The sequence below is a fragment of the Solanum tuberosum genome, unplaced genomic scaffold, assembly GCF_000226075.1.
Source record: "Solanum tuberosum cultivar DM 1-3 516 R44 unplaced genomic scaffold, SolTub_3.0 scf00338, whole genome shotgun sequence".
Lineage (NCBI taxonomy): Eukaryota > Viridiplantae > Streptophyta > Magnoliopsida > Solanales > Solanaceae > Solanum > Solanum tuberosum.
The window spans coordinates 607166-628457 of record NW_006239263.1 but is presented as its reverse complement, the minus strand read 5'-3'; the positions used below and the strand labels follow the sequence as shown (position 1 = coordinate 628457).

The 21292-nt window shown below is 36.9% G+C and overlaps 1 protein-coding gene and 1 pseudogene across 1 annotated transcript; both read left to right on the top strand.

The window, feature by feature from the left end:
* The first annotated feature begins 9040 nt into the window (after window positions 1-9040).
* LOC102597691 (anthocyanin 5-aromatic acyltransferase-like) lies at window positions 9041-10451 on the top strand (annotated as a pseudogene).
* A 5141-nt stretch (window positions 10452-15592) lies between these two features.
* LOC102597367 (anthocyanidin 3-O-glucoside 6''-O-acyltransferase-like) lies at window positions 15593-17124 on the top strand. The gene has a single exon (XM_006361013.2). It carries the CDS (start codon window positions 15593-15595, stop codon window positions 16961-16963), a length of 1371 nt encoding a protein of 456 aa, XP_006361075.1. The 3' UTR covers window positions 16964-17124.
* The last annotated feature ends 4168 nt before the right edge of the window (window positions 17125-21292 follow it).

Here is a 21292-nt window from a genome sequence, read left to right as displayed (position 1 = left end):
ACATTTATAAACTCTTTGGGAATACTTAGTTCCCTAATACCTTTTCGAGAAATGAACTCAACTCTTTACTCTTTACTTAACTTGAAACTTTATCCTTAAAACAAAGCTAAAACGTTTAATAAAGACTCTTGAAAACTTTAAGAAACTTTACTTTGACTTGCTTCTTAACTTCTAGACTTGACTCTTAACTTCTTTGACTTTGATCTTAACTTTCCTTGAATTGGATTATGGATTCAAGGTTCATGATTTCATGTTTATGGATGATTTCATGATGTTTTGATGTACCTTAGAGTGTCATAGGTACATCACTTAGGAACAAGTACAAAAAGGTGAGGAACGTATGGGGAGAACTGGCGTCCCTGGTGCTCTGAGAGGCGCGGGGCTCCAATCCTCAAACTTCAGAGAAGTTTGACTGGAGCTCTAGCTGGCGCGACGTGCTAGAGGCCAAACTTCAGAGAAGTTTTTGTGGTGCTCTGGCAGGCGAGACGCCCAACCCTTTTTGCCCAGCGACTTTCGACTTTTCTCTTTCGTTTTTCATCTCTAAACTCTCCTAACTTCCATAGTTCTTTCCCCCAAACACTTAGGATCTATTGTACCCTCAATATACAACCAATCTAACTCAAAAAACAACTCGGAAACATGAATCAACTCACCCCCAAGCATCAACAACTCAGCCAACAAGAATTCTACAATTTGTTCTTCAAGAATCTCACTTCTTCAACATGTAAACAACTCAAAACCAATGGATTGAAACAAGTTGGTGTGTGGGTGAGCTAACCCAATCACTAAAAGATCTCACATACCTTAATAGGGATCACCACCAACGAATTCCACTCGCAAGCTTGGATGATCTTGGCGAATTCTTGCCTTCTTCTCCCCGTTCTTTCTTTCTTTCTCTCTTCTCCAAGCCCTAAGCGTATTCTAATTTTTCAAAACTGAATTAAGTTATGTTTTTACCCCATTAAATCCCTAAAAACGAATTAAGAAATTAATTAGAGAAAAGACTACTTTGCCCTTCCCTAAATCCGGATTGAAACTTTCCTCAATCCAACAACCCAACTTCCGGAAGGCATATCTCACTCATACGATGTCGGAATGTGGCAAACTTGGCGGCGTTGGAAAGATCTCTCCAAGGGTTTTTCAACCATATCAATAATTGCTCATAACTCATCCTAAGCTAGGAGTTATGGCCGTTTGAAAATGGCCAAAACTCACTTTCTTAACTTGGACATTTTTTCCAGATTTCCTTATTCCTTTCAAAAATTATAATTTTCAGATTTTAAACACTTTCTAGTCGTTTCTAGGTGCGAGATGTTACAATATCTCCCCCTTGGGAACATTCGTCCTCGAATGAGCTTTATTTCACTATGCTAAGGGTGGTAACATCAAGTTCAACACTCAACAAGCAAAACAAGTAACATATGCTTACTCAATAATTCAAGGAGTACTAAGAAGAGAATTATTACCTTCAACTGCGTTCTCTCCAGATTCAAAGAGATGGGGATATCTCATTTTCATGTCCTCCTCAGCTTCCCGAGTAGCTTCTTTAACAAATTGGTTCCTCCAAAGAACTTTGACTGATGCAACTTCTTTTGTCCCCAACTTGCGAACTTGGCGATCTAAAATCTGAACTGGAATCTCCTCATAAGATAAATTTTCTTTAATCCCCACGTTTTCAGTTTATACTATCAATGAAGGATCTCTCATGCACTTCTTCAACATGGAGATGTGAAATACTGGATGTGCCGCTGATAACTTTTGTGGTAGCTCCAACTCATAAGCTACATTGCCAATCCTCTTGACTATGCGATAAGGTCCAATATACCGGGGACTAAGTTTCCCCTTCTTACCAAACCTCATGACACCCTTCATAGGTGAAATCGATTCGATAAGGCCCAATATACCGAGGACTAAGTTTCTCCTTCTTACTAAACCTCATAACACCCTTCATGGGTGAAACTTTTAGATACACCCAATCATCTACTTCGAACTCTAGTGGCCTTCTCGTAACATCTGTGTAGCATTTTTGACGACTCTGTGCCGTTTTCAGCCTCTCTTGAATCACCTTTACCTTTTCCATAGCTTGGTGAACCAAATCTGGTCCTATCAACCCTGCTTCACCAACTTCAAACCACCCAATAGGAGATCTGCATCTTCTCCCATAAAGAGCTTTATAAGGAGCCATTTGGATGCTAGCGTGAAAACTGTTGTTATAAGCAAACTCTATGAGAGGTAGGTGATCATCCCAATTCCCCTTCAAATCAATCACGCAAGCCTTCAACATATCTTCTAAGGTCTGAATGGTACGCTCTGCTTGCCCATCTGTCTGAGGATGAAAGGCAGTACTCAAGTTCACCTTTGATCCCAAACCTTTCTTAAAATATTTCCAGAATTGTGCACCTCTATCAAAAATAATGGAGACTGGAACCCCATGAAGTCTTACCACCGCTTGAATATAAAGCTTAGCATAATCTTCTGCTGAGTTGGTAGTCTTTACCAGTAAAAAGTGGGCAGATTTCATCATCATATTGACAATCACTCAAATAGAATCATGTTGTCTGCAAGACCTTGGCAAGCTTGTGATGAAATCCATATTGATCATCTCCCACTTCCATTCCGGAAGTTCTATATTCTGAGCCGCCAAACCACCGGGTCTTTGGTGCTCTACTTTCACTTGTTGGCAATTTGGACACTTAGCAACAAATTCAGCAATGTCCTTCTTCATACCATTCCACCAATATACTTCTCTCAAATCACGGTACATTTTGGTGGAACCCGGATGGATGGAATATCTGGAGCTATGAGCTTCCTCCATGATTCTCTCTTGGAGTTCATCCACCATTGGTACACACAATCTAGCTAGCTTGGTATTTCAATACACCATCTCCCCCTCGTTCAAAAGCTAACACTCTTTGCTTTTGAACATTTGCCTTCAAGTCAAGCAAAATGGGGTCTTGGTCTTGCTTTTCCTTCACTTCTGACACTAGTGATGATTCTGCCCCGTTCGTCACCATTATTCCTCCTTCTGTGGAGTCCATGAGTCTGACTCCCAAGCGTATAAGTATGTGCACATCTTTGGCTAACTCCCTCTTTTCTTCCTCAACATGGGTGGTACTACCCATAGATAACCTGCTTAAAGCATCAGCAACCACATTAGCCTTACCTGGGTGGTAAAGAATACTCATGTCATAATCCTTGAGTAATTCCAACCACCTCCTCTGTCTGAGATTGAGCTCTTTCTGAGTGAACACATATTGCAAGCTCTTGTGATCAGTGAATATATCAACATGAACACCATACAAGTAGTGTTGCCAAATCTTCAAGGCGAAAACTACAGTGGCCAAATCTAAGTCATGGTTGGGTAGTTCTTCTCATGAACTTTCAACTGTCTGGAAGAATAAGCTATGACTTTGCCATTCTGCATTAATACACAACCCAAACCAACTCTAGATGCATCACAATACACCACAAAACCTTGAGTACCTTCTGGTAAGGTGAAAATGGGGGCACTAGTCAACCTCTTCTTCAATTCTTGAAAGCTTCTCTCGCAAGCTTCAGACCATTGAAACTTCACTGTTTTCTGAGTCAACTTGGTCAAAGGGGATGAGTTAGACGAGAACCCCTCCACAAACCTTCTATTATAGCCAGCCAAACCCAAGAAATTTCTAATATCAGTTGGAGATATGAGTCTAGGCCAACTCTGCACTGCCTCTATCTTCTGAGTTTCAACTTTAATCCCATCACTGGAAACTATGTGGCCCAAGAATGCCACAGACTCAAGCCAAAACTCACATTTTGAGAACTTAGCATACAATTCCTTATCTTTCAAAGTCTGAAAAACTATTTTGAGATGACTAGCATGATCTTCTTCATTTCTTGAATAGATTAGTATGTCATCAATGAAGACGATAACAAACATATCTAAATAAGGTTTGAAGACTCTATTCATAAGGTCCATGAACGTTGTTGGTGCATTAGTTAAATCGAACGACATGGCCAGAAACTCATAATGACCATAACGAGTGTTGAATGTTGTCTTGGGAATATCACACTCCCTTACTTTTAACTGATGGTAGCCAGATCTGAGGTCTATCTTAGAAAAACAAGAAGCACCCTGAAGTTGATCAAAAAGATCATCAATTCTTGGAAGAGGATGCTTGTTCTTGATGGTAACCTTGTTCAATTGACGGTAATCTATACACATCTTAAGGAAACCATCTTTCTTTCTCACAAACAAGACTGGATCTTTTAAGTGCTCTTTCAACTCTGCTGGTGCTATTCTGTATGGCGGAATAAAGATAAGACGAATGTCTAGAATGACGTCTATACCGAAGTATATTTCTCTCTCAGGAGGGACTCCGAGTAGATCATCAAGAAAAACTTCTGGAAACTCTTTTACTATAGGAACTGACTGAATGAGAGATACCTCAGCACTTGAGTCATTAACTTGAACTAAGTGATAAATACAACCCTTTGAAACTAACTTTCTTGCCTTAAGGTACGAAATGAAACGACCCTTAGGCACTGCTGAACTACTACTCCACTCTATAACTGGTTGATTAGGAATCTAAAACTTGACAACTCGAGTTCTACAATCTATTGATGCATAACATGCATGGAGCCAATCCATACCTAGAATGACATTGAAATCTACCATGTCTAGTTCAACTAGATCAGCCATGGTGTCTTTGTGATTGATGGAAATGATACAATCATGATAAACTCGCTCATCTAGAATAGACTCCCCAACAGGTGTAGAAACACAGAAGGGTTCACAAAGTTTCTCAGGAATAACATCAAACTTATTTGCAACATAAGGGGTTACAAAAGATAAAGTTGCTCCTGGGTCTAGCAAAGCATAAACATCAAAAGCAAAGACTTTGATCATACCAGTGACAACATCTGGAGAGTTCTCTTGCTCTTGGCGACTGGTGAATACATAGAGGTGGTTTGCTCCTCCTCCAGTACCAGAAGTAGCTCCTACTCTAGGTGCAGCCCTGTCTGGTGGAGCAACTGATGAAGACTGGGATCTATTGCCTGGATTTCCACTACCTTGCTTATTCTTAGGACACTCTTTCAAGAAGTGTCCCTCTTGTCCACACTTGAAACAACTTGTCAAGCCATCACGACACTTACCTGGGTGGGTTCTCCCACACTTAGCACATGCATGAGCCCAACTACCTCCTTGTGCCACACTACCTTGGGACTGTGCTAGTTTAGCTCTGAAGTTCTGCGAATTCTGACCATAATATTCGCCTTTGTTTCGAGGTGCAGGTGCACTAGCAGATGATGGAGCAGGTCCCTTTTGCTTCTACTGAAAGGACAAACGATTCACATTGCCTTTCTGCTGCCCAGACTCATTCCCTGTCTTCGCCTTCTTATTTCTGAACTCTTCTATGTCCTTCAACTTCTCTTCCTCAACCTGCTGAACATAAACCATCAACCTTGATATGTCCATGTCACCTATCAGCATCGCTGCCCTGCCCTCTTTGCTTGATAGACGGCCCAATCCAGCAATAAACAAGCTCATTCTGCTCCTCGTGTCCTTAACCATTTCAGGAGCATAGCGGGACAACTGGGTGAACTTCAACCCATACTCATGCACACTCAAGGAATCCTGTTTCAGTGTAAGAAATTATCGTACCTTATCCTCCTTCAGTTCTCGAGGAAAGAAACATCCCAAGAAGGCTTCTTCGAAACAAGCCCAACTAGAATGTGGTGCATTCTCAGGTCGACCCCCTTTCCACTGATCGAACCATATTCTAGCAACATCCTTCAGTTGATATGCATCTAGTTCAACCCTTCCAGTGTCAACAACATGCATTACCTCAAAAACCTTTTTCAGTTCCTCAATAAATTTTTTCGGATCCTCAGTAGTGACCGAACCAGTGAAACTAGGAGGATTCATTCTCAAGAATTCGCGAATCCTCGAAGTGTCACCCTCATCTTGTCTTGGTCCTCTTGGCTGCCCATCCAGGTTAGTCACAGCTTGGCTCAGCATCTGAATAGCCTCACGAAATTCAGCATTAGTAACCTCGCCCTAAGGTTGCACGTTTGGTGCATTAGGTACCCCTTGCTCTTGTGGTTCAACATTTGTCCTAGCTGGACGACTTCGTGTTGCGCTTCGTGGAGGCGTGGTTATCTGTAACACGCACAAGCACTAATTAGAGATAAACTCTAAGGCACAAGATGGATATGAAATAAGTGAAGAATTTCCTAAATGTTGTAGCCTCCTAATTATAGATGTGGCACGCTTCACACCGATAACTAGGACCCTAAAGACACGGCTTCATGGACTCCCTAGGACTCTTGAACTCTGTGCTCTGATACCAAGTTTGTCAAGCCCCGAGCCTACACCCTAGACGTGATCGGCACTCGAAGACCATTAATGGCCCCAAGTGGACCCTTGGTCTGGCTTACTAAACTCAGTGGAAGACTTAACTCAACAGAATAAACTCAATGGAATAGTTTATATGATAATATCTTAGCCAAAAATGGCAACTTATGTCTCAAAACAAAGTATCTGCAATTACATAGATGAGAGACTCAATACTAATTATTTGACTGTCTATGAAGCCTCTATAATACTGAGATGGATGTTGGGACAGACCCCACAACATCCTAATAAAGAAAAAACTAAGAAAGAGATATAAAAAAGTGCTCCAGAATGCAAGGAGGCTCACCACTGACTCTGGAGTGCTCAACTGGATCAACGGCGCGCTAAATGCTGATCCTGGTACCTGCGTCTGCATCATAATAAGATGCAGGCCAACTGGCATCAGTACATTGAATGTACGAGTATGTGAGTTGTATTGCTAAACCACAACTTAAGCTTGAAAGGAGTACAAAGGAACACTTAACTTGGCTCTGTTTAACTTATGAACAACTGAACTCAATATAAAGCAATAAGACACATGCAATATATATAAAGCTTGTAAAATAGTGTAAACAACTTAGTTCGTTAAAGATTACGCAATAACAAACTCAATTTTACTTAAATATAAAAGTAATATAACTTTTGTGAGAGATTCTCTAACCGACAACCACCACTATGAGCCTAAGTGGTGATACAACGTCTTGCCCATGCTATCAGAACTGTCTTATACTTTGCCGTCATATATAACACTTAACTTAGTGAATCCAATAGTCTATGCTAAAAGCATCTTAAAGATTCATCTAAAAAGTATGATCCTTTACTACCCATGATGACTACATGGTTTATGGAGACTTGAGTTACTATGAACTCGCATCCCCATATCGGTGCTCAATACTACTTCCAAAATATACTTAGCTCATATGTTTTTAAAACAAACTTCTTTCTTTGGTTTGAGATGATTACTCAAAACTTAGCTTAAAAGCTCTCTTGGAATCGAGGTTCCCTTTTCTTGCTCAAAACTAGCTCAAAGACTCTTTTGAAATCTCAGTTTCCTTTCTTGTTTAAATGTGAAAACATTTACTCTTTGGGAATACATAGTCCCGATATACTCTTTTGAAGAAATGACTTCAATCTTTACTCTTTGCTTAACTTAAAACTTAAGTCTTAGAACAAAGTTAAAACGTTTGTGAAAGACTTTTGAAAAAACTTTATAAACTTCTCTTAACTTTTGACTCTTAACTTCTTTGACTTTGATCTTAACTTTCCTTGAATTGGATTATGGATTCAAGGTTCATGATTTCATGTTTATGGATGATTTCATGATTTTAGATGTACCTTAGAGTGTTAGAATCGACTAGGAAACATAGGTACATCACTTAGGAACAAGTACAAAAAGGTGAGGAACGTATGGGGAGAACTGGCGTCCCTGGTGCTCTGAGAGGCGCGGGGATCCAGTCCTCAAACTTCAGAGAAGTTTGACTAGCACTCTTGCTGGCGCGATGTACCAGAGGCCAAACTTCAGAGAAGTTTTTGTGGTGCTCTGGCAGGTGAGACGCCCAACCCTTTTTGCACAGTGACTTTCGACTTTTCTCTTCCGTTTTTTATCTCTAAACTCTCCTAACTTCCATAGTTCTTTCCCCAAACACTTAGGATCAATTGTACCCTCAATATACAACCAATCTAACTCAAAAAACAACCCGAAAACATGAATCAACTCACCCCCAAGCATCAACAACTCAATTAACAAGAATTCTACAATTTGTTCTTGAAGAACCTCACTTCTTCAACATGTAAACCACTCAAAACCAATGGATTGAAACAAGTTGGTGTGTGGGTGAACTAAACCATCACTAAAATATCTCACATACCTTAATAGGGATCACCCCCGACGAATTCCACTCGCAAGCTTGGATGATCTTGGCGAATTCTTGCCTTCTTCTCCCGTTCTTTCTTTCTTTCTCTCTTCTCCAAGCCCTAAGCGTATTCTAATTTTCAAAACTGAATTAAGTTATGTTTTTACCCCATGAAATCCCTAAAACGATTAAGAAATTAATTAGAGAAAAGACTACTTTGCCCTTCCCTAAATCCGGATTGAGACTTTCCTCAATCCAACAGCCCAACTTCCAGAAGGTATATCTCACTCATACGATGTCGGAATGTCGCAAACTCGGCGGCGTTGGAAAGATCTCGCCAAGGGTTTTCCAACCATATCAATAAATTCTCCTAAATCATCCTGATATAGGAGTTATGGCCGTTTGAAAATGGCCAAAACTCACTTTCTTAACTTGGACATTTTTTCCAGATTTCCTTATTCCTTTCAAAAATCATTTTCAGATTTTAAACTCTTTCTAGTCGTTTCTATGTGTGAGATGTTACAGAGATTATGAATCCCTTGAACACAAGACTATGGGTTGACTCAGTGGTTTAGGAGTTCAAAAATTTACCTTTCAAATTCAAACTCGAAACATTCTTGAATTTCCCTAATGAAAATTCTAAATCTGGCACCGGTCCGCAAGTAGCAACAACCACTTGACAACTTTCATATTCTTGTCTAGTATATTTTGATAAATAAGCCACACCTACTTTGTGTATCAGCCACACATTCAAAGTCATTAGATATTGATAAGCCAAACAACTACTTTGTGTATCACTTAACCAAACGAAATGACTTCACTATTGATTGAGCAATGCCAAGTTGCGCCACCTCCCCACGATGGCGCAACTGAGCTAACACTCTCTCTAACTTATTTTGATCATATATGGTTCAGTTTTGGCTATATACGTTGGATTTTATTCTACAAGCTACCAATTTCCAAACTCAATTTCGTTCAAACCATTATTCCTACTCTTAAACATTCACTCTCCCTCACTCTCAAACACTACACACCCTTAGCTGGCAACATTGCTTGTCCACTAAATTCTAGTGGTTATCCTGAGTTGCGTTATGTGACAGGAGATTCTGTATTTGTTCCTTTTACTGAGATTGATATGGATTTCAATCATCTCATAAGTAACCATCATTGAAATGCTAAGGATTTTTATCCCTTCATTCCTCAATTGGCACAACCTAAGGATGCACTCGGGGTCAAACTAGTCTCGGTCTTATCCATTCAAGTGACACTTTTTCCGAATCTTGGCATATCCGTTGGTTTTAGTAACCATCATGTCGCTTGTGATGGAAATACCATAGTGAAATTCATAAGAACATAGGGTTTACTCAACAAATTCGGCGGTGATGAACAATGCTTAGAGAATGAGTTCATTCCATTTTATGATAGGTCCGTAGTAAAAGACCCTTATGAACAAGGGACGACTATATGGGATGAAATGAAGCAAAATATGTCAAACATGGGTGACATAATTGTGACTCATTCTCTTGATAGAGTTCGAGGTACATTTATTATAGAACGAGATAACATTGTTAAGCTCAAGAATTTAATATTGTCAAGATGACCTAACCTAAGTTATGTGACATCTTTTACAATAACTTGTCCTTATATATGGACTTGCTTGATAAAGTCAAAGTTCGCGATTGAGGAAGAGACGATAGATGATTATGTTATGGAGATTTTTGGATGTGTAGCGGATTGTAGACCGCGTCTCAATCCACCACTTCCTCAATCTTATTTCGGTAATTGCCTAGTCATGATTGCTTCAGAAGCAAGTCGCGTCGACTTAGTTGGAAATGAAGGGTTTATAATAGCTGTGGAAGTCATTGGAGAGGCCATCAAGAATCAAATGAAGGATGTGGAATTGATCTTGAATTGTAGTTGGTATAGAGAATTTTGTGTTGTTGACATGAAACGAACACTTACAATTGCTGGATCACCAAAGTTTAATTTGTATGATGTTGATTTTGGTTGGGGTAGACCAGAAAAAATAGAGATCATTTCTATTGATAATAGTATTGGCATATCTATGTCCATTAGCAAGTACAAAGATTCGGATGGAGATTTAGAGGTTGGCTTGTCTTTGCCCAAAACTCGAATGAGTGTTTTTGCTGCTATATTCGACCATAGGCTAAGCTTTTTGTAAGAATGTACCAAGGTCTATCGGAAAATTTATTACTATAGAATCGTAGATTGTAATTTACGAATGCCAAAACATATGAGAATTAATTGATGTATTATTGATTTGGTTTCTTTTGTGCGGGGATGTTTCTTTATTGAACCCGTATATATCTGATAGTTGAGGTGATTATATGTCCTACCAATATTTGATTGATTGAGATCCATCACAATCCCCTTTTATTGATATTATATTGTGCACCTGCATTGACATGAGATTGAATATGAGTAAAGGTCTGACACGTGGAGTGTTGGGTTTTATTTGACCTGAGTTTCTTACCATAAATAGGTTTTCCTTTTAGAGAAAGTTTTTGGATTGGCTAATCCTTTTCTTGTTGGAAATTCAAGCCAAAGGGGAAATTTGTTGGGTATTAATTGCCCTGAATTTCTTACCATAAATAGATTTTCCTTTTAGAAAAATGTTTGAGATTGGTTAGTCTTTTTCTTGTAGGAAAAACTTTAAGACTCTATAAATATAAGTTTTTTCCTTCTAACTTAATCAACATTCACAATGTAGTCCTAGGGGCTTTGAGAGTTTTGGTTAGGGGAGAATTTGTGAGACACAATTTTGATACGTTATCACTTGTGTGAACCTCGCATGTATTCCGAGTGAATTGGTTGAGGTTATTTCTCTCTATATTTTGTACTCTCATGTTTATATAGTGGATTGCTTAGCTCCTTTGTGGATGTAGGTTAATTGACCGAACCACGTTAAATCTTTGTCTCTTGGTATATTTCTTGTTTGTCTTCTTACTTATGGTCTTTCGAGGTTTGCTTTGCTAGCTTTCGCATTACACCTGCTTATTTCGGTCCTAACAAGTGGTATCACAACCAGATTAAATGATGGAGCCAGGTTCAATGGTTCGATAATCGATGATTGAACTAGGTTAAAAATTGGGTGTTCATCTTGGCTAGTGTAGTTCTTGTCGCAACCAACCTTTTTGACATTAATGAAGATTTTTTATGGAGCAATTATTTCAGCGAGGTTCTTTGTGTCGAGGCGTAGATTTGATGAAGAAGAGATGCAAGATCCTAAAGGTTATGTGAAGAAGGTAGACAAATTTATTTTGTCAGAATTCAGGCTAAGGGGGAGATTTGTTGGGTTTTATTTGCCCTGAGTTTCTTACCATTAATATGTTTTCCTTTTAGGAAAAGGTTTTGGATTGTATAGTCTTTTTCTTGTAGGAAAAGGTTTAGGACTCTGTAAATATAGGTTTGTTCCTTCTAACTTAATCAACATTCATAATGTAGTCCTAGGGGCTTTGAGAGTTTTGGTTAGGGGGAGAATTTGTAGGACACAAGTTTGATACGTTATCACTTGTGTGAACCTACTATGTATTCCGAGTGAATTGGTTGAGGTTAATTCTCTCTATATTTTGTACTCTCATATTTATATAGTGGATTGCTCATCTCCTTTGTGGACGTAAGTCGATTGATCAAACCACGTTAAATCTTCGTGTCTTTTGATATATTTCTCGTTTGTCTTCTTACTCATGGTCTTTCGAGGTTTGTTTTGCTAGCTTCCGCATTACACCTAATTATTTCGGTCCTAACATGGAGATCGTCCGTGTTGAGATCGAGTTATAATTATAAGTTGGGCACGTAAAAATTGCACATGTGTGGGATTTTTTATTTTATGATAGTGTGTTGAGATTGTCCCACAGACACGTGGAGATCGAACCTATTGATATATCTCGCGAGTCCCCCATGGGTCACGTACTCTCAATGTATTTTCGAGAAGTATCGTATATATACGGTTGAAAGAGTACTTGACATTTGAGGCATATCATTTCATGATGTTGCATTGCATTGCATCACATTACATCCTTCATTCTTGTTTGATTATATGCTTCATTGTTATTTGAACATTACATGAGATTCATTAATCCCTATTTGATGAAACTTGTTTGATAAGTATAATGTAGACTTATAAAATTAAAGGATGATTTTCTCATATACTCATATCACTACTTTTTCATTATCGATCTAGGATACGTACTATTGATATTATATTGTGCACCTGCATTGACATGAGATTGAATATGAGTAAAGGTCTGACACGTGGAGTGTTGGGTTTTATTTGACCTGAGTTTCTTACCATAAATAGGTTTTCCTTTTAGAGAAAGTTTTTGGATTGGCTAATCCTTTTCTTGTTGGAAATTCAAGCCAAAGGGGAAATTTGTTGGGTATTAATTGCCCTGAATTTCTTACCATAAATAGATTTTCCTTTTAGAAAAATGTTTGAGATTGGTTAGTCTTTTTCTTGTAGGAAAAACTTTAAGACTCTATAAATATAAGTTTTTTCCTTCTAACTTAATCAACATTCACAATGTAGTCCTAGGGGCTTTGAGAGTTTTGGTTAGGGGAGAATTTGTGAGACACAATTTTGATACGTTATCACTTGTGTGAACCTCGCATGTATTCCGAGTGAATTGGTTGAGGTTATTTCTCTCTATATTTTGTACTCTCATGTTTATATAGTGGATTGCTTAGCTCCTTTGTGGATGTAGGTTAATTGACCGAACCACGTTAAATCTTTGTCTCTTGGTATATTTCTTGTTTGTCTTCTTACTTATGGTCTTTCGAGGTTTGCTTTGCTAGCTTTCGCATTACACCTGCTTATTTCGGTCCTAACAAGTGGTATCACAACCAGATTAAATGATGGAGCCAGGTTCAATGGTTCGATAATCGATGATTGAACTAGGTTAAAAATTGGGTGTTCATCTTGGCTAGTGTAGTTCTTGTCGCAACCAACCTTTTTGACATTAATGAAGATTTTTTATGGAGCAATTATTTCAGCGAGGTTCTTTGTGTCGAGGCGTAGATTTGATGAAGAAGAGATGCAAGATCCTAAAGGTTATGTGAAGAAGGTAGACAAATTTATTTTGTCAGAATTCAGGCTAAGGGGGAGATTTGTTGGGTTTTATTTGCCCTGAGTTTCTTACCATTAATATGTTTTCCTTTTAGGAAAAGGTTTTGGATTGTATAGTCTTTTTCTTGTAGGAAAAGGTTTAGGACTCTGTAAATATAGGTTTGTTCCTTCTAACTTAATCAACATTCATAATGTAGTCCTAGGGGCTTTGAGAGTTTTGGTTAGGGGGAGAATTTGTAGGACACAAGTTTGATACGTTATCACTTGTGTGAACCTACTATGTATTCCGAGTGAATTGGTTGAGGTTAATTCTCTCTATATTTTGTACTCTCATATTTATATAGTGGATTGCTCATCTCCTTTGTGGACGTAAGTCGATTGATCAAACCACGTTAAATCTTCGTGTCTTTTGATATATTTCTCGTTTGTCTTCTTACTCATGGTCTTTCGAGGTTTGTTTTGCTAGCTTCCGCATTACACCTAATTATTTCGGTCCTAACATGGAGATCGTCCGTGTTGAGATCGAGTTATAATTATAAGTTGGGCACGTAAAAATTGCACATGTGTGGGATTTTTTATTTTATGATAGTGTGTTGAGATTGTCCCACAGACACGTGGAGATCGAACCTATTGATATATCTCGCGAGTCCCCCATGGGTCACGTACTCTCAATGTATTTTCGAGAAGTATCGTATATATACGGTTGAAAGAGTACTTGACATTTGAGGCATATCATTTCATGATGTTGCATTGCATTGCATCACATTACATCCTTCATTCTTGTTTGATTATATGCTTCATTGTTATTTGAACATTACATGAGATTCATTAATCCCTATTTGATGAAACTTGTTTGATAAGTATAATGTAGACTTATAAAATTAAAGGATGATTTTCTCATATACTCATATCACTACTTTTTCATTATCGATCTAGGATACGTACTAGGTACACGTGGTTTCGTACTCATACTACACTTGTTGCACTCTTTTGTGGTGCAGATTAGATTTTGAGTACGAGCACACCTCATAGAGCTTTTGTGTCTGAGTTTGGATCATCTTGGAATTGTGGTGAGCTGCTTGGTTATTCTACGGCCACACCTTCCTCTATCTCTATTTATTAGATTGTTTTGATATTCCGATAGGATACTTCTTATGTCTATACTTGTCATATAGTTTCAGACTTATATCATCTTTTCGAAGTTCTTGTACATATGACACTAAATCTTGGATAGTATTCAACTTTTTACATTCTATACTTTTGAAGTATTTGAGATATTTTTGTTTGTTGCTTACCTTTCCACCTTATTTATTAAGTTGAATTGATAAACTTGTTGGGTTAGCTTATCTATCGGTTGGGGACATAAGTACCATAACAACTTGTAATTTTGAGTGGTGACATAGAGTTGCATTTTAAAAGTTGTAGAGGAGATATTTTAAGTTTTGAAAAATAAATAATTAATTTTAAAGATCAAGCCAACCATACTATTTTTTTTAATTGAAATGACAAAAGTACTTTTATGTGCCAAAGCAGATATGTTGCCCTGCTACCTACTATAACACAACAAATTCCTTATAATTTAAAAATTATAATACTATGTAATGATCTCCACCACTTCTACGTGCTGGTGTCAATATTATTAAACCTAATAAAATAGAGCCAATTAAACCTGATTATATATTAATTATAATACTATGTAATGATCTCCACCACTTCTACGTGCTGGTGTCAATATTATTAAACCTAATAAAATAGAGCCAATTAAACCTAAATATATATTATTAAATATCACAAAAGAGAAGTAGAGACTTATAAAATTTTTGTATTATACATATATAAATTAATGATATTAAATAATTTATATATGTATAATACAAAAAAATTTGACGGAGTGGATTTAATTGAACCCCCGAACTATTAATAGTGTATTTTAAAGGTATATATGTGCCCACGTGGACACATTACTATTTATAATTATGCAATATTTTTTTATGTTCACGTGGGCACATATGTACCTTTAAAATACACTATTAAATAGTGCAGGGGGGTAAAAGGTCCTTTCCAAAGTTTGGTATCGTAACAACAATTTTGGTCAAAGTTCGAATATACTTCAGACCATTTTCCCAACTTTTAATATATAGCATAAAATGAACCTTTTCTATGACATATTTAATTATTTTCCTTTTTTATAATAAAGAACATAATTACTCTGAATCACAAAGTTACGGCTATATAAGCCAAACATATTGATATCCCTTTTGTTAACCAAACAAAATTATGGCTTCGATTATTGAGCAATGCCAAGTTGCACCACCTACATGTGCCATAGATAAGCTAACACTCCCTTTAACTAGCTTTGATACTTTGTGGCTATTTCATAACAATCATGTACCAAGGATTTTATTCTATAAACTCCACATTGACAAAAATAGTTTCATTCAAAATATTATTCCTACTCTCAAACATTCACTCTCACTCACTCTCAAACACTATCTACCACTAGCTGGCAACCTTGTTTGTCCATGGAATTTTACCGGTTATCCTGAACTACGTTATGTAACAGGAGATTCTGTTTCTGTTACTTTTTCTGAAAGTACTGACATGGATTTCGATTATCTTGTTAGTAATGATCATACACATAACGTTAATGATTTTCATCCCTTTGTTCCTAAAATGGCGGAACCTAAAGATGCATCCGGGGTCCAATTTGCACCGGTTTTAGCTATTCAAGTGACACTTTTTCCCAATCATGGCATTTCTATTTCTTTCTTAAGCCATCATGTCGTTGGTGACGCATCTACCATAGTAGGGTTCATAAAGTCATGGGCTTTGCTCAACAAAAACAACGAAAATGATGATCATGATGAGTTCATGATTCCGTTTTATGATCGGTCTATTGTCAAAGACTCTTATGGACTAAGAGATTATATATGGGAAGAAACAAAGAAACATAAGAAAGAGATTAGGAGTGACATAATTGTGACTCCTTGTCATGATAATAACATAGTTCGAGGTACATTTACTATAGGACAAGATCATATTGAAAAACTCAAGAATTTAATATCATTAAGGCGACCAAGCCTGACTCATGTAACATCATACACCGTAACATGTGGTTATGCATGGAGTTGTTTGGTAAAATCAGAGGACGCGACTGAAATAATAGATGAGAACGTAATGGAATACTTTGGATGTTCGGTAAATTACAGAGCGCGATTTGATCCACCACTTCCTTCATCTTATTTTGGGAATTGTATCATTTGGTACATTGCAAGTGCAAAGCATATTGATTTAGTAGGAAATGAAGGATTTACGATTGCAACGGAATCGATTGGAGAAATTATTTATAAAAGGAACAATGATAAAGAATACATGTTGAATGGTGATTGGTTGAAAGAAGTTGATGCGGCGGCAAATACGGGTCGATATGTTTCGATTGCTGGATCGCCAAAATATGACTTATATGAAGCTGATTTTGGTTGGGGAAAGCCAAAAAAATGGCACTTTGTTTTTTCCGGGAGTGGTTTAGTGATGTCTCTTAGTAAGTCTAAGGACTCTTATGGAGATTTGGAAATTAGTTTGTCTTTGCCAAAAACTCGAATGAATGCTTTTGCTGCTATATTTGCTGATGGACTTAGCGTCCTGTAGCCCGTTCTCATTTCATGGATGTCCTAGAGGGCTAACGTAGAGTTCAGCTTCTTTTGTAGAGATGGTGATTGAAATCATTTCTATTAGTTCTTGTTTGACTAATTTGTATTTGTGCTTTTCTTTGAATAAATTTCAACTACAATATGAAGTTCTTCAAATTATAAGTTGATTTCGTCCAACTGAGCTTTGTTACTATATAAATGATGTGTATTTTTATTTAAAAAATAGGGAAAAGGCTCAAATATGCCATTGAACTTTTAGAAAAGGCTCATTTATGTTATTCGTTAAAAGTTTGGCTCATCTATGTCATTACCGTTTAAGAAAAGGCTCGTTCATGCCAATATTTTTTAACAGTGGTTTTGCAAAACCATTTTTTACACGTGGCCAATTATAATTCTGCCACATCATTATTTTTTTATAAAAAAAAAATCAAAATTCTGAATAAAAATTGAATTAAGATAACTTATGCAATAATTATTTAATTTTTATTCAGAATTTAATTTAATTTTAAAAGGGAAAAATATCTGGACCCATAACTTAACACTTGAAAATACAAACAAGAATTAAATAATTAAGTCTAGACCGAGGTTCGAACTCGGATTCGCAGGGTGAATTTGAGCTCATACGCCACTGATCCACGCCCTTCCATTATGAGTAGAGTGGGCTCATTTCTTTGTATACACAACTTTACAAGTAATTTATATATGTATAATACAAAAAAATTTGACGGAGTGGATTTAATTGAACCCACTTGAATCAATGTGGGTCTGCCCCTGATTATGGGTGGTTAGTACGTAGTAGTTGTGATAAAAGATGATGTTTGTGGTAATGGGTTGTAAGGGTTCACAACATCACTGATAGTTAATAAATATAATAAGCGACGACAATAAGTGCATTGATGAGATTGTTGCATTGTCATCTACAGAAGATGCAGAAGATGTTGTTTGAGGGTGATGGGTAGTAAGGGACTGCAACGTCCTTGATAGTTAATAAATATAATAGGCGACGACAATAACAATGCATTGATAAAATTGATGAACTTCCACCTTGTAGATATACTTGATAGATACTTTATTAAGTTGAGTGAAAATCATTTGCGTACATTCTTCAACTTTACTTTAAAATATCCCCGCCCCTCCCCTCCCCTCTTATATGTCAATTATTATTTTGGAATTCTTTTTTTCTTACGTTATTAGCTTTTGTCTTTTATTTTTAATTCATTAAAATCATGATATAAATTTCTAATTTTTTTGAATTTATGTAATGAATTTTTCTATAAAAATAAATATATATTAGTTTCGAGATGAAGAGTTGTGAGAACTGATAATTAAATATTTACGTTAGTGATGCTCTATAAATAAATTATCAGAATAATAAAAAAATTATTAATAATAATCAAAATTTTATATTTGTCTATTTGTGCAAACAAAAATTGTAAAGAGTAATAACTTTATAAGTATATTTTAATGCACATAATACAAAATAATTTGTAAAAAAAGTGGTATATTTTACAATAAAATTCTAAAGATTATCTTCTTATATTGCAAATAAACTTTAAAAAATATTTCATTAACGATAATCAAAACTCATTTATCTAAATAGTAGAAAAAAATAAAGAGAAAAGAAAAAATGAAACATAAACAAGACACACACATATCCATGCATATACATACATATTTAATGCATATAATATTAAAATAAAATTCATAAGGAGTAGTACTTGATTTCTTAATCAATTCATAAGTAGATTACTCTACTTATAATGTTAATGTACTTGCATAAAAAAATATGATTGTAATGATCGGTATTTTTGGAAAGTTTCGTAAATTTATCATTTTTTCCTTCCGTGATTGACCTCAAGTCTTTCATGATTGAGTTTGAAAAGTTGGTTTTGAACTTTGAGTTAAAAGTTTAGAATTTGATAAGTTTTGAGTTTGAAAGACATATATTGTTAAGAACGTGGGTTCTGGGGTCTTTTGAAGTTTCGACGAAATGTGGAATCTGAGCTTTGAGAGTTGTTGGTTTCAGATTCCGAGTCTTTTATATGATTGATGTCCTATGTTGTGAATTTGTGGAAATTTAGCTTGGATTGACTTTGGTCAATAATTGGGGTTCAAATTCTCGGATCGGAGTTTCGAGAGTTCCGTTGGATTTGAAGAATGATTTTAGTCCAGGTGAGGTCTTGGTTAATTTTTGAGAAGTCCCGAGCTTGTTTTGAACTTTTTAGGCGTGAGTTAGTTTCTTATGGTTTTCACGGATGTCGGGTCAAAGAGACCTCGAATTCATATTTTGGCGGTTCCATTTAGTCTGAAACATTGAGTATAATTGATTTGCATATGTGATTTGTATTCAAGCGGTTCCGAACGAATCCCGAGGGTCCTTTCGATGTTTTGAGAGTTGGCTTTGTTTTGTGGTGCTGCAGGCCTCGTTTTTCTGAAGGTTATGTCGCTTAAGCGAGCTTCACTTTAGTGAAGGCCGTTCGCTTTTGCGATGCTCGAGATTTTGTGGGGTTCGCTTATGGTCGCTTTTGCGACACTTGAGAGGGTTTCTGGCCTGCCATTTTCAGGGTTTAAGCCCTATTTTTCCATTTTTGAGCTTGGGAAACCTTTGGTGGTGATTTTGGAAAGGTTTTCTTGTGCTAAAGCATTCGAGTAAGCTTCTATAATCCTAAAGCTTCATTTCTCTTTGATTATTTATGGGTTGTAACATAAAAATATGAGACTTTGATTGGTGAATGATGAGTCTTTTCAAGAACTCAAGTTCTTAGCTAAAATAATGATTTTGAACTGATTTTAAGTCCTTTTTCAAAATTATTTTCCCCAATGAGTTCCTAAAGCCTTGAGTAATATTTTCAAGTATTAAATTTCGGATTCAACCTTAATTTTGGAATTGGGTTTTGAGTTGATCGACTCATTTCTCTATATAATTGATGTGAGAATTGTTATTTTCGATGAGTGATTGTGAATACTTGGTTGTTATAGACTATGTGGCTTTGGAAGTGATCCGGAAGGGAAGACTCAAGATTTAAGCAAGTGATCTCCTAAATCGTGTATTCTAGTAGAATTCAGTTGTTTCCTTCGTTGCTTGTGTGTTGGGAGTAATGGGAATGAGGTGAAGGGTTTAATTGTCCACTTGATGTATCTAAATGAATAAAAAAGGCTTGAAATGAAAAATACTATGTGATGAGCATGATGATGTGAATTGCCTTATTGTGACCCTCGTTGATTGATGAAATGCTCTAAAGCATGAATGTGGACTTGAATCATATAATGTCATTTCTTCTATGTGGTGTGATATTGCTTGTGTTCATTGATTATTGATCACCATGATGAGACGTGTGATGATTTATTATGCCAAGGTCTTTGTCGGCAAGTGCTATTATGCCGAGGTCTTTGCAGGTTAGTGCTATTAGGCCGAGGTCATTTCCGACAAATGCTATCATGTCGAGGTCTTTACTGTAACATCTGGAAATTTGAAATAACTATGAAGAGGCTTAGAATTGGAAATAATCATTTTTGGAAGGAATTAAAAATCTGGAAATTTGGTTAAGTGTGGAAAAAAAAAGTGAGTTTTTGGCCAACTTTGAATAGTTATAACTTCTATCTCAGGATGAGTTAGGTGTAGTTCCAGTTATGTTTGCGAAGCTCGTGGAATGATCTTTCCAACGCCACTGAGTTTGCTCGATTTCGAGTTCGTATGAGTGAGTTATGCCCTTTGGAAGTTGGACAGTTGGCAGGGAAGTCCGTCCGGAAATTTGTAAGGGTATTTTGGTCTTTTCCCTAACCAATTCTTTTGGTTATATTAGTGTGTGAGACTGATTTTTTTTATCAGTTCTTCCCTATTTTAAAGAGTGAGAGTGAGGGTTTGAGAGTGAAGAGGAGGAGAAGAGGAGTAAGAAAAGATCAAGCAAGGATTCGTCAAAGATTGTCGTGGATATCGTCGTGGATATCGTCGGGAGTGATCCCTACTAGGTATGTGAGTTCATAGTGTTGGGTGATTCTTTACCCCACACACCAAACTCGTTTTATTTCCGAGAAAATATTGGTTGTGTTGTTGAAGTTGTTGGGTTGTGTTGTTGATGTTGTTGATTGTGTTGTTGAAGTCCTTGTTGATTTGGGACATGTTTCCGGTTGTGTTTTTGAGTTGAAATCTATTGTATGTTGAGGGGTTTATGAGTCTAAGTATTTGGGGCTGGAACCTTTGAGGTTTAGAAGGTTTAGAGTTGGAAAAAGGAAGGAGAAAAGTCGAGTTTTAGGGAAAAAAGGGCTGGGGCGTCGCGCCAGCCAGCGCGCCCCAAAAGGGGCTCTGAAGCCCAGCCCTTGGGGCGGC